This window comes from Mus caroli, chromosome 9, assembly GCF_900094665.2.
Source record: "Mus caroli chromosome 9, CAROLI_EIJ_v1.1, whole genome shotgun sequence".
NCBI lineage: Eukaryota > Metazoa > Chordata > Mammalia > Rodentia > Muridae > Mus > Mus caroli.
The window spans coordinates 101,413,099-101,439,763 of NC_034578.1; the positions used below are offsets into that span (position 1 = coordinate 101,413,099).

The window sequence follows — 26,665 nt, forward strand, 5'->3', positions numbered from 1 at the left end:
AAAGAAAAGAAAAGAAAAGAAAAGAAAAGAAAACATTATTCTAGTAAAACTCAGAACGTGACTTGATATTGGAACGCTCTTGGCAGGAGCTCACCTTCCTGCCTTTTCTTCCCGGATAACCGTGGCCGTCTGGACCGAAAAGACCCTAAGAAAATAACACAAAATTAATTGACCGTCAATTCACCCAGACCAACGCATGGCTAATGACAATACCCGAGCCTCTGGATAAGCCAATAAAGTAAGAAAGTGGGGGGTAGAAGGAGGGGGTGGTGAAGACTGGGAGAATGCCTTCACAGGATAAACACGACATTGGAGGGAGAGGGGCTTAAAACCTTAAGAGACCATGAATGACAGTGTCACCTACACGGTTGTTGGGAAGAATACTAAGAACGTGCACAGATGTGCTCACCATCTGGTGAACATGTTCATATTGTTTCCAGTTTTCAGAAAGCCCAAACAGGAGGACTGAGAGTCTGAGCTAGCCTAGGCTCAGTGAGACCAGTGAGACAGTAAGACCCTGTCACACACACATGCTTCCACATACATGCATGCGCACACATGCATGCACTGGTACATTTCAAGAGGTTGGAACACCTGTATGTCCAGATCATAAATGTGTATCATAAGGAGTGAATTCAGAACCTTGCAGTGCCTTGGGGTGGGGGCAGGATATGACCAGAAACTGTTTCTAGATCAAGTAGACCATCAGAAAGGGAAAATAACAAGCTGAAGGGCTGAAGACTCTTCCTGTGGCCTAGTTAGGAAACATTTAACATTAAAAGACAGCAAAGTCAGGGAAATGGGGAGAGGGGGAGCCGAATCTTGTGGGAAGGGACGTGCCATTGGCTGGCTGGCTGTCTTCTCCCTCCTGAAGACTCACAGAGCATCTGTGCCTGCAGCTCCAGGGACAGACCAAGGCCTGGGTTTGGAAATTTGTGAAAGCGCTGGGATTAAAGATGTGTGCTACCATATCTATCTTTATCTGAGTTCTAGAGACTCAAATTTAGGTCCTTGGGCTTGTGCCGTCCTGAAATGCTGCCTCTAAGAAGGATATCCTTCCCTAGCTTTTGGGGGGGGGGGGCGGGGAGGCAGTCAGGGAGGGAAGGAAAAGATAGATGATAGATGATAGATAGATAGATAGATAGATAGATAGATAGATAGATAGATAGAGATAGATAGATAGATAGATAGATAGATAGATAGATAGATAGATAGATAGATAGAGATAGATAGATAATTGATATACATACATACAGGCATACATACATACATGATTGATAGACAGGTACATAGAGACATAGATAAATACATAGATGATTGATAGACAGACAGACAGGTGAGGGTATTAAGGGACACAAGTTCTATGCTATCTCAACAAAATTTTAGTTTTGCCATTTTACCATCTACCTTTTTGGAGGATGGGCATGGGGCACTGTCTGCCTCACAGTCCCCTTCACAAGTGCCCATTTCTGCTCTCTCTCTCCCTGTACATTTTAATTTAAGCTTCCTGGGTCTGCTTCGGGTTTCTCTCCTTCTCAACAAATGTGATTTCAGTGCAGAATTGCAGGGGGTCAGGGGCACCTTTCTAGGCCCTTCCTAACTGCTGGTGGGAGAGATCTCCAGAAGACAGCTCTGCTCTCGTGAAAAGTGAACTGCAGAGAAGCAGTGAACTGAAAAATAGTCATACAACGTAACGACTTCCCCCTGCATTCAGATCAGTGAATGTGGAAGAACCAAGACCGCTGCCTTTGAAACTTTCATCTGTAGAAAGAAATAATTCATGATTATTGGTCTCCAAAGTTATTCCTATGCTCTGGATAATTAAACTCATACTCTGAAAAGCCAATGATTCTGGCTAAGTATTCTTATTTGGTATCTACAAATTTGGGTCTGTGTGCTGGGAGAGATGGCTCAGCGGGCAAAGCACCTGCCGAACAGGCATGAGGACCTGGCTTGAAATCCCTAGAACTCATCTGAAGCCAGATACAGTAGCACAATCTTCAATCTCAGTGCTCCCAGAGGGAAGTGGAGCTCATGGCTATTTGCGCTGCCTCACACAGATATTAAAAACAAGGAGAGCTGCCTCAAACAAGGCTGGGGGACTGGGGAGATGGCTTGGAGGTTAAGAGCACTGGCTGCTCTTGCAGAGAGGATCTGGATTCAATGCAGAGTATCCTCGTGGAGGCTTACAATCATCTAAACTCCAGTTTCAGGGAATCCAACACTCTTCTGGCCCCCACAGGTACAAGGCAAACAAACATGTGGTATACTGAAATACATACATACACCTATACATATAAAGGCCAAAAATGAAGGACACCACACAAGGTTGGCCTCCATATACATGCCATGGTATGAGTATGCTCACACATACACACAAAGCACATACACACACACACACACATACAGATACAGACTCACAAAGTTTTGGTTTGCTTTGTTTTTAGTTTATCTGAGTATCTCATTAGTCCCAAAAGACTCAGATGGTTGAGAAACTTCCTTATCAAATAGAAGAAGCACAGACACTTCCCTCTTCAACAATGAGAAAGACCATAAATCCAACACATTTTTGGATTTTTCTATTTATGTGGAACTTAGGAACCTTTGGCTAAATCTTCAACAGCCCAAGCCATGATGTCATATTAGTAAGCCCAAGTATAAATCATGGAGCACATTATGTTTTATGTGCAACAAGAACACATACCAAACAAGAAAACGATAAGGTATTCAATCGGGAATCCAAATCAGAGAAATGAGACTTACAGGCTGCCCTCTTGGCCCTTGCTGACCCCGTGGGCCTCTTTCTCCTGCAGGACCGAGTTCTCCCTTTTAATAGAAAGGAGAGTTAGAATTAATTTTCTCCTATGAGTTTCTGAACCTTTGGGCCATTTTCTTAGAGACTGTTTGGTTAGCCTTTTTAAAACCTGCTGCCTTCACCAGGCCTGTTAATGCTTGTTCTGGAAATGGGGTTAAAATGCACAGTGGAATTAGATACAGCTGTAAAAGAAATTAAATCAACAATATTGCAGGGAAAATGAATGCAACCATAACTCATTATGTTACCAAATAGTTACAGGGGAAAAGCCACACTTACAAATACTACATGATTCCTCTCAGACTCAGAAACTAGACTTAAAACTATGTGTACTTATATGTATGTGAATTGAAGAAAGATAATTATAAATACACTAGTAGTCTTTGTACTGATGAGTACACATGTTGACAGTGAGCCCATGTTTGTTCTCTGTCAATACACCTTTGCCTCCTGATATATGTGAGCCACTTCTCCATAGGTCAGTTTTTATAATTTCCTTCTTTTTATGCATCTATCTAGCTATAAGCTAAAAGCTGGTCCATAATTTCATCAACAATATCAGAAACATGCTAGAAATGATCACATGACAAGGAAAGATTTGCCTAAGAAAGCCCAAAGGCCTCCTAAAGTCATAGCCAAGAGTGACACATGTAGAGTAACCAAGAGTAACATAACCAAGAGTAACACATGTATAGTAACCAAGACTAAGACACATAGAGTAACCAAGAATAACACAGATAGAGTAACCAAGAGTAACACAGATAGAGTATCCAAGAGTAACAAACATAGAGTATCCAAGAGTAACACAGATAGAGTATCCAAGAGTAACACAGATAGAGTATCCAAGAGTAACACAGATTAGAGTAACCAAGAATAACACAGATAGAGTAACCAAGAGTAACAAACATAGAGTAACCAAGAATAACAAACATAGAGTATCCAAGAGTAACAAACATAGAGTAACCAAGAGTAACAAACATAGAGTATCCAAGAGTAACAAACATAGAGTAACCAAGAGTAACACAGGTAGAGTAACCAAGAGTAATACACATAGAGAAACCAAGAGTAACACATGTAGAGTATCCAAGAGCAACACAGATAGAGTAACCAAGATAACCAAGAGCTTTCCCTGATACTTGCCTTCAGTCCTCTGGGTCCATCTGGTCCTTTTGAGCCACTTGGCCCTGGAGGCCCAGGATTCCCCTGCAATGATATCATGACCAAAATCATGACTCTCTTATTACAGATGGCTCCTGACTTGTAGTCATCTGACTAGTGATTTTTGTTTTGTTTTGTTACTTTATAATAGAAGAAAAATTGTAAGCATTTGGTAAAGCCCATACTTCAAATTTTGAAATTTTGACCTTTCCCTGGGCTAATCATACTTGATACAGTATTGTCTTGTGATGCTGGGTACCAGCAATGAGCCATCACCATGCAGCTACAGGGATCAACAACTGATTCTCTACAGTGCTGTATCTGCTAAGCTACAATGTTGGTAGGTCAATCTGTGAAATTAGCTTTTACTCCATGACAGTCTCAGCTACTGATGGCCTCACTGGGATATCATGCCACTATTAGTCAAGATCAAAATGGTCTGGGATTATCAATGTGCTCATGAATTACCACCTAAAGATCCAAGTCAGAGGCCAGTCTGACCACTTTCTGCCTGGGCGGCAAGTCATTTAACCTCATGGAGCCTCTGTGATGTTATCTACAGAAGCAGAGCATTTCCTTGAATCTTCATACAGGACAAGGGAATTGGCATGGAGATGGAAGGTGAGCTTTTAATGCTCCACCCGGTTCATTTTATCTTCCAACATGCAAAATGCATAGCCAACACAGTTAAGCTGGGGGAGACTGGGAGGATGACAAGGTCTATTATGCAAGAATCAAATCTATTGAACACTGAGAAAGAGGTGAGGAGACTTATGTATACACTCTCTAAGAGAAGGTTGTGAGGAGGGGAGGGTTATCTATACACTCTCTGGAAAAGAACCTGTTCAAAAGATCAGGAAAACGAAAGCCTGGGCTCTTACCTGCTCTAAACTGGAAACAGGGTCAAATGAGACTTACAATTGCACAATGAGAATTTTTTTAGATAACAGGTTGGCCAGGCTTTGTGATATGCACATTTAATTACAGCACTAGGGAGGCAGAGGCAGACAGATCTCTGTGGGTTCCAAGCCAGCTAGAATGATATAGTGAGACCCTGTCTCAGTAAACAAACAAATGTGCTTTAAAAGCTTTAAAAACAGCAGCTGGCTTTTGTTACCCAGGGAAAGACTTGGGCCATAGTTCTGTCCTCAAAGCTGCTTTTTTGAGTCTCAGGACGGAGACCATGGACCTGACTCAAGTCCTGTTGCTCGAATGTCTTATGCTGTGGCAAATGCTCCTGTCCTTAGGAAGCCACCCTGACCATACGGCTCAGTCTCTCTGACCTTTCCACTGGCCACAGACATTAGATGAATAGTGGAACATGCCCTGGGAAGCCCCAAGTCAGAGGCCATTTGACTACTTACTATTTGATAAAACAGTCACTGGGTCTCCCTGAATCTCTATGGCCTTATCTACACAGTCAAGAATGCCCATGCATTCTCGTGAGGAACGGGCAATTTAAGCTTGCCTCCTGTATGGTGCTATCATTTGCTCTTGCACTATGAGGATACAGGAGCTGTGGTACATGTCTGTGAGGCTTAAAACCAGAATTTATTGCTCACCGTGTACCCAGAATGAAGGGGGCACATGGCTGATACCAATGCCAACTTTGTCAAACTAGATGTCTTGGAGATCTATGGTACTCACAGACCCCAGAACAAGGGATTCACCCTGTGACTCCTCAAGGCGAGAATCAACCATTTCTAATCAGCAGCTAGACTGTAGCTATTTGTCTTACAAACCTACCTGGGTACCCGGATCCCCTTTTTGACCAAAAAATCCTGGTGGTCCTTGCCTTCCTCTGGGTCCCTGTTCCAAAAGAGACATTAAAAGTCAATCGATTTTTATACAGCCCTTCATATCCCATGTAAGTGTAAAGTCACCTGAGATACCTATTGGACCAAGGTGCCCAGATCCAGCCCTGTGCCATCTACCAAATTGAGTCGGGATTGTGTCTACACTCTGAAGCGCTCACGGATGCTCGCTCATTCTATACTCAACCATCTACAATGGAGGACACAGGTCCTCAACACGTATGTTCCTAGGAATCTTTCCAGAAGGATCCGCTGAGCCCTGAAGTTCATTCTTTTCATAGCTTCAGCCACCCAACTAATTTGAAATCAACAGTGGGCAGAGAGTAGCAGCTATGGTGTCCCTCTCATTAGAAAGAAACCTTTTCCTCTAGCCACGTCTCAGATGTTACCCTGCGAAGAACCAAGGGTGCATTTTAATGGCCCAATCGCTGTTGCTGGGGGCGGGGGCGGGGTGATGGTGGAGGTACTTGTTTTTCCCTCTGGTCTATTTTGCTTGACTGATTTTGACACTTTAATTTTTCTCCAGTTTTTTTTTTTTTCTGAGAGATGCTTTCCTAATAGAAGCATTGATCTGGGTTTCTACTCTCCCAGGTGAGATATTGACCGTCACCTGTTTCAATAGACCATCACCCCCACAGCCCAGTGGGGAGGTGAGCACTGAGGACCGTTTCTATTGATTATCTCCCTTGTGGCTTTCCGCACGACCTACATGCCTTTCAAACAATCAGAATCTGGTGACTACAGAAGACTGAGCAGGGACAGGACGGTAGCAGGGGTCCGAATTTGAAATAAGTTAGCGATCAAAGAGAAAAATGGGAAAAACAGGCTTCTTCATTATCTCTGCCTGAAGCCGTTTTTCATCATAAAGCAAACACACTCTAATTACACTTTGATTACTCTTTCTCTCTCGAGTGTCCTTGTCATCTGGTATCGGCAAGCAGCTTCTCGAATCAACTGACATTCACTGGATTTTTAATGATGGAGAGAGGGTTCGATGCGAGCAAAGTTTCTTGTCAGTTTAAAGTTCTTCCGTTGCTGGGAACTTGGAAATACTTTGCTTTATAAGAGAAAGAGTTCGAAGGGCCATAAAATGGTAGGTTACATTTCTATTTGAGGATCCCAAAAGAGCTATTTTGAAATTCAAGTTTTCATTTGTCACTTTGGAGTTTGCAACCCATCAACTAGACTGAAACCCTTCGAGGTTAGACCCCCTGCCTTGCTTGTCTAGGCACCCCAAGGTCTATTAAGAGGGAGCCCCCTGCATAACAGATACCCAGCAAGTACTTTGCTGATGAAATACAATTTTAATGAATTAAATTCTACTCAGGAATGACTGGAATCATAGCTCAGAGGTACTCATTAAGAGCACTGGCTTTTAAGTTCCAGCTGTGATTCTGTCGCTCACTAGCAGTGTGGCTTTGGCCAATTTGCTTACCTTCTTCATCATCCTCTCCAATGGTCCCTGTGAAATGGACTAATAAACTCTCTTAACCCCCCAACTGTGGATTAAGTGAATTAATGCTAACACACAGGCTAGTAGCCAGATTTCCGATCAATACCAGTATTGTGGTTTAGCCTTCCCAAAAGAGGGGCAATGCAATTTCCTGTGGTCGGGCCCAGGAAGCTTCCTTTAGGGCATTCTGAGTCAGATTTCTATCACACAAAGAAAAGGTTTCCAGCAAATACCCTTAGAATAAAACCCAGTTCTCAATACAACCTGTGGGCCTGGATGCCCAGGCTCTCCTCGGGAACCTAGCTCACCGGTTTCTCCGAGCACACCCTGCAGAAATCAAACAAACAAACAAAAACCTGAAGTGAGCGCCCAGACACAGCAGAGGTTCTATTGAAGACAGCCTTCCCTGAAAGGTGGCCTTTAAGAGCACATGAAAAAAGACTGGATCGGTTATGCTCAATCCTCCCCAGAGATGGATCCATGCTGGAGAAGAAATTGGAGGGGTTTCCCCTTTGATTGAGAAAATGCAGGGACTGATTGTTACTGCCTTTCCTGAGTCTTCAGCAGGCTTCACTCAAATCTTTCCAGTAGCTCAGCCAGTGAAGGGGCAGAAATCTTATATTTAAATAACCCAAACTCCTATTTTACATAAGAACTTCTATCTAAAAGCCTAGCCCTCCTTTGTGGGCTGGGGTTATATGTTCATGTGTGTACAGGTACATGTATCTGTGTGTGTGTGTGTGTTTATGTGTGTATGCATGTGTGTATATATGTGTGCATGTGTGTGTACATATATGTACGTGTGTGCATGTATGTATATAAGTGTGCATGTTTGAGTGTGTGCATGTGTGTTCGTGTGTGTACACATGTGTGAATGTGTGTACTCTGTGTGTGTGTGTGTGTGTGTGTGTGTGTGTGTGTGTAAGCCAGACTTCAGCCTTGGGTCATCTGCCTCAAGGGCTGTTACGTTAATCTTTTTCTTTTTTCTTTCCTTTTTCTTTTTGAGGCAGTGTCTCTAACTGGGCCCTGGGTCTCACTCATTAGGAAAGCTAGCTGGCCAGGGAACCCCAGGACCTCCCCATTTTTGCCTCTCTGGTGGTGAGATTACAGTATGACCATAACTGGCCTTTGCCCTCAAGTTCTGGGGATGGATCTCAGGCCCCACATTTTGTGCAGCAAGCATTTCAGTAACTGAGCCATCTCTGCAACACTCTGGGCCTCTCTTTAAGATATATGGACTCAGTGCTCACATGCTGGCTAGTTTTGTGTCAACTTGATGCAAGCTAGAGTCACTTGGGAAGAGAGAACCTCAGTTGAGAAAGTGCTGCAACCAATTGGGCCTGTAGGCAAGCCTGTGGGACATTTTCAGGATTAGTGATTGATGTGGGAGGGCTCAAGCCACTGTGGGTGGTATCAACCCTGGGCAAGTGGTCCTGGGGTGTATGAGAAAGCAAAGGGAACAAGCTAGGGAGAGCAGGCCAGTATGCAGCATTCTTCCATGGTCTCTGCCTCAGTTCCTGCCCTGACTTCTTTCAATAATAGGTTGTGTTATGTGAAACCATAAGCCAAAATAAAGCTCTTCTTCCATGTGTTAACTTGGTTGTGGCATTTATCATAGCAGCAGACACTCTAAAACATCTCTCTAGGGTCAAGGACTTCATCTTTCATAGGAAAACAGAATGATGGTCACGTGTTGCAGTCACTTGAGGTTGGCCCTGTTATGATTGGCTAAGCTGTTCTTGAATTCCTGGACGAGGGAGACCCTTACACTTCACAGCGCCCCCTGTTTCTTGTTCTCCTTTCTACATGTTACACAGTACCTTCATGTGCATTTGTGTGCATATGCATAGGATTGTGTGCATTTCTATATTTTATACCTTATGTGCACTTGTTTGCATATGCATAGGATTGTGTGCATCTGTATATGTTATACCTTATGTGCATTTGTGTGCATATGCATAGGATTCACATATAAGGGAGAACACTCAGGGTGTTTCTTTCTGAGACTATGTGACCTCACTCAATATTATACATTCTAAGTCTCTCCACTTTTCTACAAGTCTTATTATTTTTCCTTTAGAGCTAAACTGCATTCTGTTTATGTACCGATTTTTTTTCAATTCATCTATGGTGGGGGGAACTATTTATTGAAAACTTAAATAGGACTACTAGCAAGCCATTCTAAGTGCACACAAGTTCACTCCTGTTGCAGAATGAAAGGACTCTACTGCGAAATCATCTCAGCAGAACAGAACAGATACCTAGAGAGTGAAAAGCCTGGGTTTTTGGTAACAGGATGGAGGGATGAGGAGGAATGAGTAAAAGGAAAGAGAAGCAATCCTTGCATGACCTACTACAAGTGGGGATCCATCACTTCTATTAGGGAGCTGTGTAATTAACAACAGGCTCAGAGAACATAGAGCAAATGGGGAGGGGGGTGGGATTCCACTCACAGAAAACAAAATTACAAAGCTGCAGATACTCAGTTAATTTGACCAAGAGTGGACAAAATAAATGCATGACCAGGATGCAGGGAGCAGGAGAAGGCGGTAGACGGGTAAGAAAGCAAAGTCTTCATCTCTATTGTAAGGAGTCAACAGCGCACCGAGCGCTGAGCTAAGCTGGTTTCTCACCTCTAAAATACGTGAGCAGGGCAGAGCACTGCAGAGCTGAGTTCCAGAGAAGCCTACAGGAATGAAGCTGACTTTGTACAAAATCTTCAAAGAGCACCATAGTTGTTAATTCAGATGTTAGATTTGAATCTGTCAGCTGTGGCATCTCTGGCAGTTTCGTTCCCTTTACCAAGCTGGTTCTGCCAGGTGAGAGATCTAAGGCAGAGCTATACCCAGGCCTGGTTTTTACTTGCCATTTTGAAACACAGGTACACTACATTGCCCAGGCTGTCCTTGAACCCACTCTGTTAAAGCTCAGACAAGCCTTAAAGTTACCATCCTTGCCAGGATGAGAGGACTGTAACATACATTACATTGGCAAACTGGCCTGCACTGTTTGAACTCTTAGAGAAGCCCATGTTCCATTTCAGACCTCAGAATGTTTGTCTGAAGGTGTCCTCTAAGGCCCCCTTGTCTGGGGATGGGCTGTGCACTCCCAACTCTGTGAGGAGGGAAGCGAAGAGCAACACACCCCAAGTGTAAAACTTTGTATCTTAGAAACAGAAAGAAAGCATTCCCAGCAGAGGTTACTCTTGTTTATCCCATGATACAAAAGTGCCTGCAGTAGAGAACAGGAGTCCAAGGTTCAGCCATGGGAAGCTCATTCACAGAGAGGGAAGCTTGGTTAGAAACTCTAGGTCACTGCCTCAGTTTCCCCTGTCAGTGTCTGCCAGGTGCTGTGAATGCTGGACATGACAATGTTATCCCTATATGTTGCCATTTGCTCCTTAACTGGACACCTCTCCAGAGGGGACTCTCAGCTCTGCCCGGGACTCTATCTGGGAATCTAGCTGACTCCTGAAAGGGGCTTCCCTGGTTGATTTCTGCTGGATGTTCTGAGCACCCAATCTGTTGACAGTCTGCTGTCTGTGTATCTCTTGCTTTGACCTGCTATGTACTTACTAACTCGCTCACTTCAAACCCCAAGTATGACTATTGTAGATCATTCTCCTGACTCTATGGAACAGGATCTATGGGAAGATTTCCATGAGAAGATATGGACAAGCACATGGTGCACCATCTGAGGTCCAGCTAACGGCTTAGTAAAACAAGCTTCCCCAGCTCACTATCAAACTGCACGGGCTTCCTCTGGAGACACCATGGCTTCCACCTCTTCCCTTCATCTCTGTGGTGAGCACTAACTCAAGCACAAATAGGAAGCCCTGGCCTTCACTCAGAAATGTCATTTTTATCAAAAACAAGGACTCTTCTCTACTGTACTATTTTAAATCCAAATGAAATCTAGCAGGGGTGGGTGTGCTTTGAACGCTCCCTTCTTCCACAGTAACCTCCCATCAATCACCCATGCCATCTCAACAGCCAATCTGCACTCCCCTCGACCTCAGCAAGAACTATGGAAGTAGCCTTGCTTGTGAAACAAAGGGAACTCTCCAGAAACACTGACCTTCAACCCTGGCAAGCCATGTCTTCCAAGTGACCCCTAAGAGCACAAAAGAAGAAAAGATCTTAGACAAGAAAACAAGTCAAGTCTGCAGCACCACGCCCCTTCTTGTGGAAGGCCAGCCCCTTCTTCAGCAAAGGCAGGAGTCTGCCTCCCCCTGCAGCAGTTATACCTACCCGAGGTCCCACACTGCCAGCTTCCCCCAGAGGTCCATGGAAACCAGGGCTTCCCTGAAATAAAGGAAAGATCTGTTTAAATGCCACAGACTCCTGGTTTTATTCCATAGGCTTGAAAAGTCTGACACTGAAGCTGCAGGCAATATGTGATGATTCACCTTACCACAAATTAAATAAAATTAATGGTCAGCCTGGCTACATCCCAAGGGTTCGACAAGTGCATGGGGCTGGTAGCTACCATGTTGGGAAGTGCAGAGGTAGAATGTCCGTTAGCACTGCTCAAGCACCAATCTCCATCTCGGTGAGTAAAGTACTTACTGTGTTAGCATGAGGGACTGAGTATGAATCTCCAGAGTACCATAAAAGCTAAGTGCCTGCAATCCCAGCACTGGTGGGTAAAAGACAGGAGCTCACTGGCCAGATGGTTTAGCAGAAACTGAAAGCAGTGAGAGACCCTGTCTCAAAAGAGCTGGTATCAAGAGCAATTGAGGAATTGCTCATCCAACTCAGACTTCTGATCTACACACACACACACACACACACACACACGCATGAACATATACATGTGTATACACACAGAGATGCACACAGTCATGAGCATGCTCCCATGTACACACATGCACACAGAAGTAAACGACATTCAATTTTCATGTTTCTAAATACAGATATGTTATTGTTCCCTGCTGAGTGTCCCTTTGTTAGTAGCACAAAGCTCATCACCCTGTGACAGCGGTCAAATATGTTCTTGAACAAGCCTTGCTCAGTATGTAAACATACTAGTGTTTTCCTTCATACAGGTACCACACAGGATCCTGAGTGGCAGGAAGAGGAGAAGGTGGGAAGTTGTATCTCTGAGCATGGAGGTAGCAACACAAAGCATATATATATATATATATATATATATATATATATATATGGTTACAGGAAGAAAAATATCACAGCCACCATGAGAAGGCACTCTGCTGTCACCTCTGTGGAGTCAGAAGTGGGCAGAATCCAGAGAAGTGGAAACACCATAGGATGCACAGAAGTGGAAACTTGTGATTTTGGGGGGAAGTTAGTTGTGTCAAATGATGCTTTGCTAGGGCACACAGGTGAAAGGATATCTTGCTAAAGTGGAAGACTATTTCCCTGAAGCAGACACAGGTGAAAGGATGTTTTGATATAGCAAGCACGTGAAAGGATGCTTGATGAAGGAGCATAAATTTAACCCCACAGACAGTGGGAGATGAGCACTGAGCATTGGTTTGATTCGCCTCCTTATTCTTTGCTAATGACAACACACATGTATTAGTTTGCCCTACATAGCGTTGCTGAGCTCAACTTGTGATAACGCTGCCATCGAGAGAAACTTGCCCAAGAACTGCTTGAGAGGTTCCTGTGGCGGCTTGCCGCTTCGGCGGCCTTGCCTTAGACTGGCAGTTTCTTCAGGATTGAACTACAGTTGCTGGTTCATGCCTGGTGTCTGCCTGCCTAGAGGACTGGCCTGCAGCTGCTGAATCATATTTGGCGTTTGCTACAGAACTGAACTGCTGAGAGAAAGGAGCAAGCTCGCTCCCAAGGAACTATGGCCGAGCAGGTCCACTTCCCTACATCCTAATGAGTTTTCTCTTCCACTCCCTCCGCTGAGTGGTGGGCTAGAAAAGAGGTTGAGTGCTTATTGAAAGTAGGTTGCAATAAAATGCGTGCTTACAATCCCCCCGCAAGAACGCCATGGGTAGTCACTCAGTGAGGCTGCCTGCTACCTCTGTGGGAAGCAGGAGGAAAGTAAGTGTAACCCTGAAGCCAAAACTGTAGCATCTTGTTACTCTGCTATTTAGGAAAGACTAAGTTCTCAAACAATTAGGCCCGCAATGCTAGTGGATTAATAGTCAAATAGGGTACAAACATTTACTGAAACATTATACAATGATTTTAAAATACTTATCAAAACACCAAGAAAGTGTGAAAAATTCAAGACAGAGCTGCATGGGAGAGGCAGGATGTGTATTAATGGAACCATTATTGATGGCTTCATTTAGATTCTGTGGTGGGTTCATGAGAGCTTATATCTGTGATAATATTCTCTCTCTCTCACACACACACACACACACACACACACACACACACACATGAACATATACACATGCCATATGCTACACACAAAAAGGCCCTGGGATCTTCCTGACTTCCTCTGGACAGTGATTGCTATCATATGTTAGGAAAGTTCTTGGCTACTGGAAATGTTAATACGTTTTTCTTCTACACGTTTTCCATCGCCCCACATTTTGTAGTAAACGCTGCTTCTATGGACTTCTTTTGGAAATGAATTGCATGTGGGAGAAGGCTATAGATGAAGCCTCTCGTAATAGATCTAGATATAATAAAGTCTTTCCTAGGAGATTTATTGTCTTCTCCATTCCACGACAGACAGCATTTTGCCGCCAGCATAGTGAAGTAATTACTGGGACAGATGCTGGAGTCACTGGGTAAAAGATTGTTGGAAAACAAAGGCTTCCAGTCCTGAAGAAATGTCACTCCTCAAATGACTTGTTCATTAGAAAGGAGAGAAAATATATCCACAGTAAAGAGAACTAGTGAACATGGGCTCAATGAAGAGGTCAAATCTAATATCACCAAAACCAAGCCAAACTCCCAAATAGCATTACTAAATCATATGTTTAAAAAAAAAAGATTAGTCTGTCTCTGCATATGGAGAAAGAATCAGACAAGTGCTATGGGGTGGGGGTGGGGTTTTCATCAAAAGAGTTGGTCAGGAATCTCAATGTCATATAAAAAAAAAAAAAAAAAAAACAAGCAATGGGGTGACTGCTGTAACTAAGGAAAACTAAAAAGGCAAGATGCTCTGACGACAGCAACAACAGAGACAGGCGTAAAGAACAATTCAGGAGTGACAGAGTGACCATTCTAATACTGCACTTCAGGTCAGTCTTGAGCCACTGAACACATCTTATTGGCAAGCCGGTATGCAGAATTCAGGGTCAGCGCTATAACAGCACCGATGGCCTTCTCCCCAGCAGTCAGCACAGGGCCTGCTGGCACTGTGAAGGCCAACCACCAATGTGCTTCCCCTAGAACGAGCATGTTGACATTTAATCCCCAACGTGCAGGGATCAGGCACACAGCCTGTGGGACATGATCAGGGCCATAAGGATGGAATCAGTGCATGTGCTCCAGCCCTCTCTCCCCCTGTGAGGTGACAGTCAGGAAGGCAAAGCAGGAAGCCAAGACTGGGCCCTCGTCACACACCAAGTCTTCCGGTGCCTTGGTCTCTGACTTCCAAGACTCCAGAGCTGTGAAAAATAAATGTTGTGTAATACAACCTGTCCGCTGTGTTCTGTTACAGTAGCCCAAAGACATGTTCCCTAAGACATGGGGAAGTAGGAACCTGAACATGGGCTGGATGTTAGGAAATAATATTATTTATATGTGGCACAAGCAACAGAAATGGAATCATCAGGTTATGTGTGTGTGTGTATACATATATATATATATAGTACAGACACATACATGTATATGTATGTAACAAGTAAAGACACTTGAGAGTGGGAGGCGCGTGGGAGGGCTTTGAGGGGGGGAGTGATATAATTCTATTTCAACTTTTAAAACTTTTAAAAAGAAAGCAATATTATATAAACACTATGTTTCTTCAGCGTGAAGTCTCCACCATGTCCATATAGAGTGATTTCTTTTTTTCTATGCCTGTTGGATATGTATGGTTATATGTTTTAATGCCCTTGATTAATCTTCAAGTGGCTCAGGAAAACACATGCTCCAACACACAGACACATGCCCATACACATGTGCACACTCACTCACACACAAAGGACAGAAAGCTGATATGGTGATGGTTACACTTCATTCCTATAACCATATTTTTTTCCCTGTAGATCTAGAATTTTGCAAAATAAGAAGCGCTGTGAGTTCTTCATGAGCCATGTCAGTAACTCAGAAGGCAAGGGGAAGCAATGCGTATGTTCTGTGTTATCGAAAGGGAGGTTTTTCCATACAAATTCAGTCTCAGGTGGAATACACTTGTGCAAACCTGGGCTTTCCACTTACCACTGCGGCAGGGATGTTTTCCATATGAAGAAACAGTGTTCCGGCTGATGGCCTAGCTCACGGGTGGAATACTTGCCTGACATCAAAAGCTCCCAGTTTTAATTCCCAGCAGAAAGAAAAGGGTAGGGATGGGAAAAGGGGGGGCTGGAAAATATGTAGAAAACCAAGCATGGTGGCTCATGCCTGTAATTCTAGAACTTAGAAGACCGTTGCAGGAAGATAGGCGATGAGTTGAGGCTAGCCTGGGCTACATAGTAAGACTATCAAACCACCAACAGAAATAGTTCTCCTTGTTATGTTTCACTGCCCAACACTACTACACCATGTGAAAGCAAGCGTGTATAATAAGAGTCATCTTTGATTATTAAATGCTGACTATTTCATTTCTTACCTTTTTTGAGACAGGGTCTCATGTATACAGCCTGAGTGACCTAGAACTCACTATGGGGCCAAGGGTGAGTTTCAGCTTCCAGTCCTCCAGCCTTTTACCTCCCAAGTGCTGGACTTACAGATATGTACCACCATGCCCAGCTTATACGTGGTGGGGTTTGTGCACTGCTAGACAAGCACTCTACCAACTGAGCCACAGTCCCAGTCTAATTTTGTTATTTTTAAAATCACTACAACAATAATAATTAAAGCTAAGTCTTTCTATTGCTCCATGATCAGCTTTAAGGAAGATATCAACTCATAAGCATTGGAATTTCCCTCTGTCTGTCTGTCTCTCTCTCTCTCTCTCTCTCTCTCTCTCTCTCTCTCTCTCTCTCTCTCTCTCTCTCTCTCTCTGTGGGTGTGTGTGTGTGTGTGTGTGAGATTGCTTTTCCACTCCTGACCTGCACAATTGCTTCTCTACTCCTTCCCACACTAGGTATGTAATACAATTTCTCTGCTTTGTTGGAAACACTATTTCGGAGGAATTTTCCAGACTTAACTGTGACACTGATCCCAGGGCCTCTCGGAAATAATAGCAAGGAAACACTGCCCCCTAGCGGCCTATCTTCTAATCGCTGGCAGAATCTAATCAAGCATGGGCTTATGTAAAGGAGTAATTTACTATCATCTAAGCCTATTCAAAGGATATTCACTAACACCCTTCTTTGAGCCCCGCATAGGAAGAGAAACCACAAGAGACACAAAATTCAATCATACAGGGCACAATCTGAAACAGTTACAATTTCTGTTCCACACACAAGAATGGAGTCAAGGTTAACAGGCTAAAGTCAAGAATGGAGGCCTTTGGAAGCTGTGGCCCTGAGGCTCCCACTACAGTTGTGGTGCTGTGGTGGCCACCACACTGAACAGTGTGTCAGAAGCCTGGATTCCTTTCTAGCAGCAAGCCATGAGCATTCTATGGCTCTGCTGTCTTCGTGACATTTCTTACCATGACAACCAATGATTCACAGAAACCAGATGGTTCATCTACCCATCTTCCAAATGAGGATCCTGAGGCCTAGGAGCTGCTAAGGGTGGATTCCTCTATGTGTGCTTAGCTCAATCCCAGGGAGCAGCCATTCACACGGTTCTCTGACCTTAACTTACTGAGGGGAAACAACCCAATGCTGTTTGTTATACAACCATAACTAATGACTGGGTGAAACCGCTTTCCCACACAGTGACATAGAAATGACCTTGTCCCAAGCTGAATTCCACTCAGGACCTGGATATACATAACATGGATTCTACCTAGCCACAATCTAAACCCCGTGGTTTTATCAAAGGATCCAAAATAGGAATTCAAAGTCAAGGTTCCCCTCCAGTTGCAGATATTTGCTATCCAGATCGCATGCCCAGAAATTGGGAACCATGAGATATGAGGACTGGGGCACTCATTATCTTAGGCATGTTTCAGAATCGTGCATTTTAATGCCTGAGGCATGAAAATCTAAAACTGGCTTCGGAGACATTAGTATCCGTCAAGCTGACAAGTCTCTTTGCTCTCTCTAATGTCTTCCACTGTGATGGCTCCAGTCTTCAGAACTAGACAGACATCTCATCTTTACAACTGTCTACCACCCAATTTGCACCAGTCAGCTCCGGCTATGATGGAAAGCAAGCCAGCTGCATAATGACTTGGAGATCAGCACAGCATGCCAGGAAACTCACAGCAGAGAAGAATCGAGACCTCCCTGAGTTGAGGCTTCCATTTTAGGAGAGAACCTAAAGACTGAGGAGGTTTAAGGTCACTTTAAAAACATTACTAGCATGCAGTAACAAGGGGCGGGGTCTTGTGTAGGAAAAAGAAATGATAAAGTCAAGAACTCAAGGATTAGGCAGTAAGGGGAGGTTGGCAGTCAGGGCTCCTGTGTCCATGGAAGATGGGAACCCTGTGGCTTTGCCCCACCTCCTATGGGGATTCAGCCAATGGGGATTCAGCCAGTGGGGATTCAGCCAATGGGGATTCAGCAAAGTATCCAAGTGTTCTGAAAGAGCCTGTAGGCATCCCTACATGAACCTCCAACCATCTTACCTGATGTCCACGCCTTCCCTTTTCCCCCTTGGGGCCTTGGATGAGATTATCAATTCCAGGATCCCCCTGAGAAAACAAAAGGTGGCCTTCCTCAAATGGACAGCAAACGAAAAGAAAAAGAAAGGCATAGGTAGAGACAAAAGGAAGAACGGTTTTAAGGGGAAGGAGGAAGGGCTGGAGTGCTGGCTTAGAGGCAGAATAACCGCATCGCATGTGCAAGACTCCGGGCTCTATTTGTAGCACCAGATAAGAAGGGAGGGGGCGGGGCAGGGAGAAGGGGGATCAAGGAGGACCCTTTCCATTGCCCAGACCTGTTTGCTCAATAATCCCAGAGGTCCAGCCCAATTAAAGTCCCAGCTCTTTCCACACCCAGATGTGTAAGATGTTTTTACCCTCAGATCTCTAGCTCGTTTCAATGCAGTAAAGACAGACTGACCAGGTGCCTTGTTAACCAACACCAGACCATTCTTAGCCTCTGCACGGCTCTTAGGAATAAGGAACTAAAGCAGAAGAAAACCCACAGCCATCACTCACCGGATCTCCCCTCAGCCCAGGCTCCCCACGAGGTCCAGCTGGTCCAGGCAGACCTGTCAAGCCCTTATATTACAAAGGAGAAAAATGAAAAATGAATCACATCATAAAATCACTTGATGCTTAAAAGTAAAGTATAAAAGGGGGTGGGGGGCTAGGATTTAAGGGGAGTCCTTGAAGCTTAAAACATTCACAGTCACGTTATGGTATTGTTTCTGCAAATTCTCCCTCTGCCGGACCCTGCCGGAGTATCATCACACTTGACTCTCACATCTCAGGAACTGATTAATTCTTCTGCGCACAGTAGGATCTCAGGAACTAATTCTGCTGCACACAGTAGGACCCAGGCCTCCTCACTGTATCAGGCCTTGGTCTTTTCACCCCTCCCTGATGCTCTATAAAGAATCACATGGGAGAGGGGAAGCAGGAGTGGGGTCACGTGGGGACGGGCAATTTTATCCACCAGGCATCTTGATAGGGTTAGCAGAGTTCACAGGTGGAGAGGGGAGGCATGATTGCTGATACATACCGCAGCATTTAGGAGCATAAGGCACGATCTTATTAAAATGTTCAATGAAGAGTTGGGCACGGAGTATCTGGCTTATCTCACTTCTTCCTAGGTCCTGTTCAACTCCCACTTCATGTTGCCAGAATCATCCCCCAGGCCTATAGCCTCCCTTACCCAGAAACAGCTGATAGCCCCGTAATGACTAAGTGGGAAGAAAAACTAAAGCCATTTTTAAAAATGTGTTGGGCCGGGCGTGGTGGTGCACACCTTTAATCCCAGCACTTGTGAGGCAGAGGCAGGTGGATTTCTGAGTTCAAGGCCAACCTGGTCTACAAAGTGAGTTCCAGGACAGCCAGGGCTACACAGAGAAACCCTGTCTCAAAAAAAAAAAAAAAAAAAAAAAAAAAAGTGTTGAATTGACCTTGGCTTTCAGGACATTCCTCCTAGCCTTTATGTCTTCTTGTGATTTTTCCTGTCTAGAAATACCCTGTTTTGGTGTCTTTCTCCCATCCACTCTCACAGAGGTCTGAAAAAACCCAAATACCCATCTTCTCGTGGTCCCTGGAATTCTGAGGTCCCCTCTCTCCCTCAGTCTCTGGTCAAATGCCTCAGTCCCAATGGTAGCCATCTTGGCCACTTGGTCCTTTGTCCTTTACACTTCAGCACATCCTGGATGCAGTGGCCAGTCCCTACCCTGTCATTTCTCTACCTGTGTATTCACTTCAGTGGCGATCTTATATCTACTTTCACGATTTCTTGACCAATGTCTGTCTCTCCCCAGGAAAGTCAGTCCTGAAATCCAGAGCTACATCTGTTTTTACCTTCCACTCTAAATTATGCCTGGGTTCCAACAGATGCTCGGTTGATACTGATGATTGACCAAATAAAGGGGAAAGACTCTGTGTTTTTCTCCATTGTGTCCCAGTAACACTTTATTTATACCATTGACATCCTTTGTCATGGCAAACCTTGTACTACAGTCTTTGTATAAACTATACGGGTTATTTATTAGCCCTTTGCTAGCCATAGCCAAGACATATTTATTGTTGAACCACTCCCTGTGGGTAGCAAAATGTTGTCTTGGGTAGAAGACACCTGATGGATAGTTATGGAATGTATCTCAATTTAACTGAAACATAAAGCTTTTTATGTTAGGGAAGCATGGTATCCAACATTGTCTCCAAAGTATGACCCACAAAGTCCTAGTTTTTAGTTGGACTTTCTACTTGGAAAGTAAACCTTAATAAAGAGATATTTTAGTTCTCTCCTTCTGTTTCCCTATCAGGAAGCTGATCCACAGCCCTGATCATGCACCCCAGAAATAAAAGCACTACCTAATTCCACCCAGAGTACAAACAATGACAAGCAAATAAATTTAACCTCCTATATAAACCTAGCAATCAATAGACATTGACTCTAGGTTTTCGTTGAGATGGCTCCTCTCACCAAGTTGGAGTCTATGCTCGATTAGTAATGTCTGCCATGGGCACAGACTAGGAGAAGGAAAGTGCATGCAACAGGTATCTCCCTTCCCCTCTGCAGAACTAAATCCAGGACAGGAAACAGAAAGTAATCACCAGCAAAGACACAAAGAAGAGAGAGATCCCTATAAACAGCCAGAGTGGAGGGGTGTGTAGCAAGTACTCCTAACTGAAACATTTTATCCTAGAGGAAGGCTACCTTAGATTCAGGAAGCAAGCAACTCACAAGTCTCAGGAAGTTCCTGAAATAGCTAAGACTCACAAGGCTTCCCCAAAGTTATGGAAGCAGTAAAGAATGGTGAGGAGAGGAGGTGCTCTGCCATCTGGAGACTCTGCTTGAAGAGATTCTGTAACCTGATCTATCCAGTTGTTGGCAGTCATGATTAGAGTTGCGGGGTTACGGTCTCTGGGAGTCATCACCATGCAGTGCTAGGCCTTTTGGTAATACAGTTAGTTTCTTTTTAATCATGCATACCCCATAAGTAATCTTTCACCCAGACATCTGTAAGTGACCCCAATAAACTCAACATTTCACCAAGCAGGACTCTGAACTCTGGAAGAATCGTTACTTTGGTCTGTCCTTGGTTTGCTATCTGGGGTGAGGAGGCATTGGTTCATGCCTCCCCAGCAAAAGTCTCCCACAACATCAGAAAAACTATCATGAGAAAGAAGGAAAGGGAACCAGACAATCAAAAACAAGTCAGTGTTCAAATGAGCACTGAGGATGGAAACGTGGAAAAGGCATGCGTGTGGGGAGTGGCAACACCAACATGGGCAAACACACAGGGGCAGGTAAGCATGAGGAATGTTCTAGAGGAAGAGGCTGGTATAGTTTGGCTGGGAGGGAGGCTAAAGGGTCCTGGTGGGAGACTATGTCATCAGTGACAGGGACCCATGAAGAGCTTATAAGTCACAGAGTGACCTACTACTCACGGTACAAAGCACAAGGGTTAAGTCCTACATTCAGCAACTCGGTTCACAATCCACCCTTCAGGTCCCGAGCAAAGCTTTCAAAGGGTCATCTCACATGACTGCCTTTCACACTCAGACTCAAATAAAACCACTAGATGATTCCTTCCCACTGCTTAAACTGCTGCAGAAAGATGACAGAGAAAAACACCCGCATATTTTACCCGACTGCCGCTGCTTCCTTTCTCTCCAGACGGCCCTGCGGCTCCACGATCGCCCTAGGAAAAGAAAAAGAAAATAGACAAGGCATCTTCATCCTATTAGTCACTCTGGAAGCTTTCCTCGTGCCATCTTACATTCTAGCCAGGAGTGAGAATGTACATTAGCACCCTTGGCAAGAGGACAGATCAGGGGCTCTGAGTAACTCTCACACCAAAAACAATCTCAGCTACCAGATTACATACGTTAAGATGACAAATAAAAAGAAATTCTTAGTGTTCTCAATGAAGAAAAGGCAGATAGCATTTTAAGAGAATCAAATAGAACTTCTTGAACTGAAAAAAAAATAAATAAGTGGATTTAGAATTCTACTGACATGTTAAATCGCAGAGTAAAGTCAGAAATAGTGAATTAGAAACCAAAGCTTAAGAATGTAAATCTTAAGCCTCTGTGTTTTCTCTGTGGTCTTAGGCGACCCCTGAGAAAAAGCTGTCCAACCCCCAAAGGGGTTGCAATCCACAGGTTGAAAACAGGTGGAACAGAGGAAACAGATGCTATGCTTTGTGTCTCGCATATCTCTCGAAGTCTACATGATGCATCTGATCCCAGTGTGTTGTTGCGAGGAGATGCTGTGGACCTTTAAGAGGTGCAACCTGGTGGGAGGTCCTCGGGCCACCAGATTGAACCCTTGAAGGGAACCCTGGGACCCCAGCCCTTTCTTCTTTTTCTCCTTCTTCCCAATCATGAAGAGAGCAGATCATCCCACCACACGCTCCCCAGAATTCTCTTCTGGGACTCCCCCATCGAGGGCTTTGGAGAAAGGGGTCCACCCAACCACGGACTTGAATCTTAAAATCATGAGCCAAAGAAAATGAGCCTTTTCTCTCTATATGCAAATCAACTTGGGTATCTCATTATTGGACAAGAAGCTGACGAATACAATACGAAGCTTAAAACTTCAATAGGGTAATTTTCTACGGATTTTCTAAGATCTGTAGAAGGCATAAATAGATCCAAAGGCTTAACAAGTTCCAAGCAGAATAAATAACATGAAACCTACACCTGGAGACATCTTATTGAAACTGTCAAAACTAACAGCAATGGGGACTTTTTTTATGCAACCTGATATATATATATTTGAAATGCTGCTTGCTTGCTGAGAGATAATTATTTTGACAGCTTCTTAGAAGTAATAATGAAAAATCCAAGGCAAAAGAAGACAAAAACTAAGAAGGCATTCTCAAAGTGCTGAGAAGGGACAACTCTCAAAACAGAATTGTTTACTCAGTGAGTTATCTTTTTTTTTTTTTTTAAATAGAAAACATAAAATAAAGAGACTGCAGAGAAACAAAAGCCAAGGGAGTTTACAATGAGCCTGACTGTCCTTAACGGAAAGTCTGCCAGTTGTTTCTTGTTTTGTTTCATTTCATCTTGTTTCCATTTATCTACTATTAAAAGGAAAGTATTTGTGATGCTAATAAATGTGGGAGTAAAGCTAAGAGAAGACCAGCTCTATAGGACAGCTTGGACAACAAAGCTGGGGCTGGAGAGACGGCTCAGCTGTGAAGTTCTCTTCCACAGGGCCCAGGTTTGGTTCGCAGGACCCACGTGGTCCTTTCACTTGAGTTATTGGACTGTAGCACCCACTTCTGGCCTCTGCATGCACCTCCACACATGCGCATGTGTTCACACACCCACACAAAAATAAACCTTCTTATTTTAATGTCTTATTGCTGGAACTTAACAAAATATAAGACAGAAATGAACTTCAGGATCATGACAGGCATCCTGGGAAGGGGCAGACTAAAGTTAAGGGCCCATGTATGAGGGTGGATGAGGACAAACAGCTCAGTTTAAACCCTGCCAAGTGTGCATGGTAACAGGACCAGTCAGGAAATGCTGTCTTCATTGTAACAGTATTGATGCCAAACTAAGATGAGAACAGATGAGAGGCCTACTTGTGGTAGAGTAAGCAAGAGGGAGGAGGGGAAGTAGGAGAGGAAGGTGAATACGAATAAAGAATACTGGCAAATATGTACAAAGATGCATAAGAAATCAACTATTAAATACTAGCATGAACTTTACATACTAACTTAATCTTTTTAAAAGAACCATATTAGGTTATATATATATATATATATATATATATATATATATATATATATATATATATATATATTTAGATTTATTTAACTTATTGTTTACATAAGTTAAATAAATCTAAAAAACACTGTTGCTGTCTTCAGACACACCAGAAGAGGGCATCGGATCCCATTACAGATTTTTGTGAGCTGCCATGTGGTTGCTGGGAATTGAACTCACTACCTCTAGAAGAGCAGTCAGTGCTCTTAACTGCTGAGCCTTCTCTCCAGCCCCCTAACTTGAATTTTTTTTTTTTAATTAATACTGTGAACTCTGTAAAGGATTCTTTTTCACTCCAAGATTCAGGGAACACTGTGAAAGGAGGGGTGGAATATGAGAGGCAGAAGACAGTGTGAAGCGCTGTCTAAAGCAGTCTTCTGGACCCAATACGGCTGTTGCACCATGAACTCAGGGTGGCAGCAGCTGCATGCACAAGACTGGTCCTCAACACTCCATCATGCAGTGGTGAGACCACACCTCCCCAGAGGAGCCATATGGTTAATGCTGTGAGGTGAGAATCCTGTCCTTGCTGTAGCCACAGGTAAGCTGCCCTTGCCTGAATGAATCTCCCCAGCCATGCTTATGCAGCCAACCCAGACTAAAAGCAGTGGACCACAAAGGAAATGACATGAAAATAGGAAGGGGAGTCAGTAAGAAGGGGGGTTCTGTGGGATGGGGAAGATAAGAGAAGATAATGGGGGTGTATGATCAAAATACACTGTGTGTGTGTGTAGGTGTGTGTGGGGGGGTGGGTGGGTAGGTGGGTGTGTGTGTGTCTTGGTGGGTGTGTGTCTTGGTGGGTGTGTGTCTTGGGGTGTGCGTGTCTCGGTGTGTGTTTGTATTTGTTCTTCAGTCTGGTCTACCAATGAAAAAATTAAAGTTTTCAACTTTTTAAAATAATCACTCTAGTAAAGTTTTATATAATTAATTTAAAATATTGCTATGAGATGTTTCTCAGAAGGGAGAGAGAAAAGTTTAATGAATTGAAGGTGGTTGGTACAAAGATCAGGAGCCAGACATGGTTAATCTCAGCACTCAGGAGGCAGAATCAGGCAGAGCTCTGAGTTCATGGCCAGCTTAGTCTACATAGCAAGTTCCAGGCCAACCAGGACTACACAGTGAGACCCTGTCTTAACAGATAGACAGACAGACAGACAGACAGACAGACAGACAGACAGACAGACAGACAGGGAGATAGATAGATTACAGGGATCTATAGATCGAGAGGAAGATAGCAAGATAGATTATCAGGTAAAGGCACTTGTTGCCAATCTAGATTATCTGAATTCAATCACCAAGACCCACAAGATGAAAGAAGAGATGAATTACTGCAACCTGACCTCTGGCATGTATGCACTGGCACAGATACACACACACACACACACACACACACACACAATAATGCTAGAGTAGTGGGAGAAAACATAATAAAGCAAGATAGTTCCATACCTGTTCTCCATCCAAGCCCCCAACACCTTCCTCACCAGGGTTGCCCTGTGGAAAGGAAGGGCAGAAGTTAGAAACAGGAAGCAGTGAGTGAGGGACTTCTGGTGTGTTAATTTCCTTGCTAGTGTTTCTCTTTCAGCTGTCAAAAGGGTAGAGTTGCTAAAACAATGTTAACACCAGGTCCAATTATTAAAAAGTAAAAACTTCATCTCCCCAAACCCTTTCTTACTGATTTTCCAGACCATTCCAGGCAGAAGAAGAGTCATGGAGATATGATAGAAGAGGGAGAAGGAGGAAAAAGAGAGACATGTAAAAAGGGTGGGGGTGACACGTGTGGTAAAAGGATAAGAAAGACTTCCCACAAAGATGAGCAAGCCTTTTGCCAAACTGGATGAACTATCCCAAATGGATATCCCATTCTAAAAATGGCCCTTATAGCTGGTCTGGACCATACCTGTAATTCAAGCACCCAGGAATCTGAAGCAAGAGGATCAAGAGATCAGCCAACCTGGGCTACATAGTGAAACATTGTCTTAAAACATATGTGTGTGCAGTACGTGCACGCACATGCCCATACACACACACATACCATCTCTTGAAGAAAAACAATCAGGAAATAAAAGCTAGTTCCAACTAGAAAATATCATCCTGAGTGAAGTAACCCAAACATAAAATAACACATATGTGTATGCACTCACTGATACGTGGATATTAACCCAGAAGCTTGGAATACCCAAGATACAATTCACAGACCACATGAAGTTCAAGAAGAAGGAAGATCAAAGTGTGGATACTTCGATCCTTCTTAGAAGGGGGAACAAAACACCCATGGAAAGAGTTAGAGACAAAGTATGGAGCAGAGACTGAAGGAAAGGCCATCCAGAGACTGCCCCACCTGGGGATTCAGCCCATATACAGTCACCAAACCCAGACACTATTGTGGATGCCAACAAGTTCTTGCTGACAGAAGCCAGATATAGTTGTCTCCTGAGAGGCTCTGCCAGTGCCTGACAAATACAGAGGTGGATGCTCTCAGCCAACCATTGGACTGAGCACAGGGTCCCCAATGGAGGAGCTAGAGAAAGGACCCAAGGAGCTGAAGGTGTTTGTAGCCCCATAGGAGGAACAACAATATGAACCAACCAGTACCCCCAGAGCTCCCAGGGACTAAACCACCAATCAAAGAGTACACATGGAGGAACTCATGGCTCCAGCTGTATATGTAGCAGAGAATGGCCTTGTCGGTCATCAATGGGAGGAGAGACCCTTGGTCCTGTGAAGGTTCTATGCCCCAGTGTAGGGGAATTTGAGGGCCAGGAAGTGGTAGTGGGTGGGTTGGTGGGGGGGGAGGAATAGGGGGTTTTCAGAGGGGAAATAGGAAAGGGGATACCATTTGAAATGTAAATAAAG

The 26,665-nt window shown here is 43.9% G+C and overlaps 1 protein-coding gene across 1 annotated transcript in view; it reads right to left on the minus strand.

The window, feature by feature from the left end:
• LOC110301934 (collagen alpha-4(VI) chain) overlaps window positions 1-26,665 on the minus strand; it is a 108,397-nt gene that overhangs the window by 33,494 nt on the left and 48,238 nt on the right. The window contains exons 16-26 of the mRNA XM_021172654.1: window positions 25,259-25,303; window positions 21,673-21,726; window positions 18,554-18,616; window positions 18,020-18,085; window positions 11,491-11,544; window positions 11,318-11,353; window positions 7,505-7,567; window positions 5,720-5,782; window positions 3,956-4,018; window positions 2,764-2,826; window positions 95-145 (exon numbers count right to left, since the gene is read on the minus strand). Coding sequence (XP_021028313.1) covers window positions 95-145; window positions 2,764-2,826; window positions 3,956-4,018; window positions 5,720-5,782; window positions 7,505-7,567; window positions 11,318-11,353; window positions 11,491-11,544; window positions 18,020-18,085; window positions 18,554-18,616; window positions 21,673-21,726; window positions 25,259-25,303 — 621 coding nt within the window. The remainder of the gene's footprint in view (window positions 1-94; window positions 146-2,763; window positions 2,827-3,955; window positions 4,019-5,719; window positions 5,783-7,504; window positions 7,568-11,317; window positions 11,354-11,490; window positions 11,545-18,019; window positions 18,086-18,553; window positions 18,617-21,672; window positions 21,727-25,258; window positions 25,304-26,665) is intronic.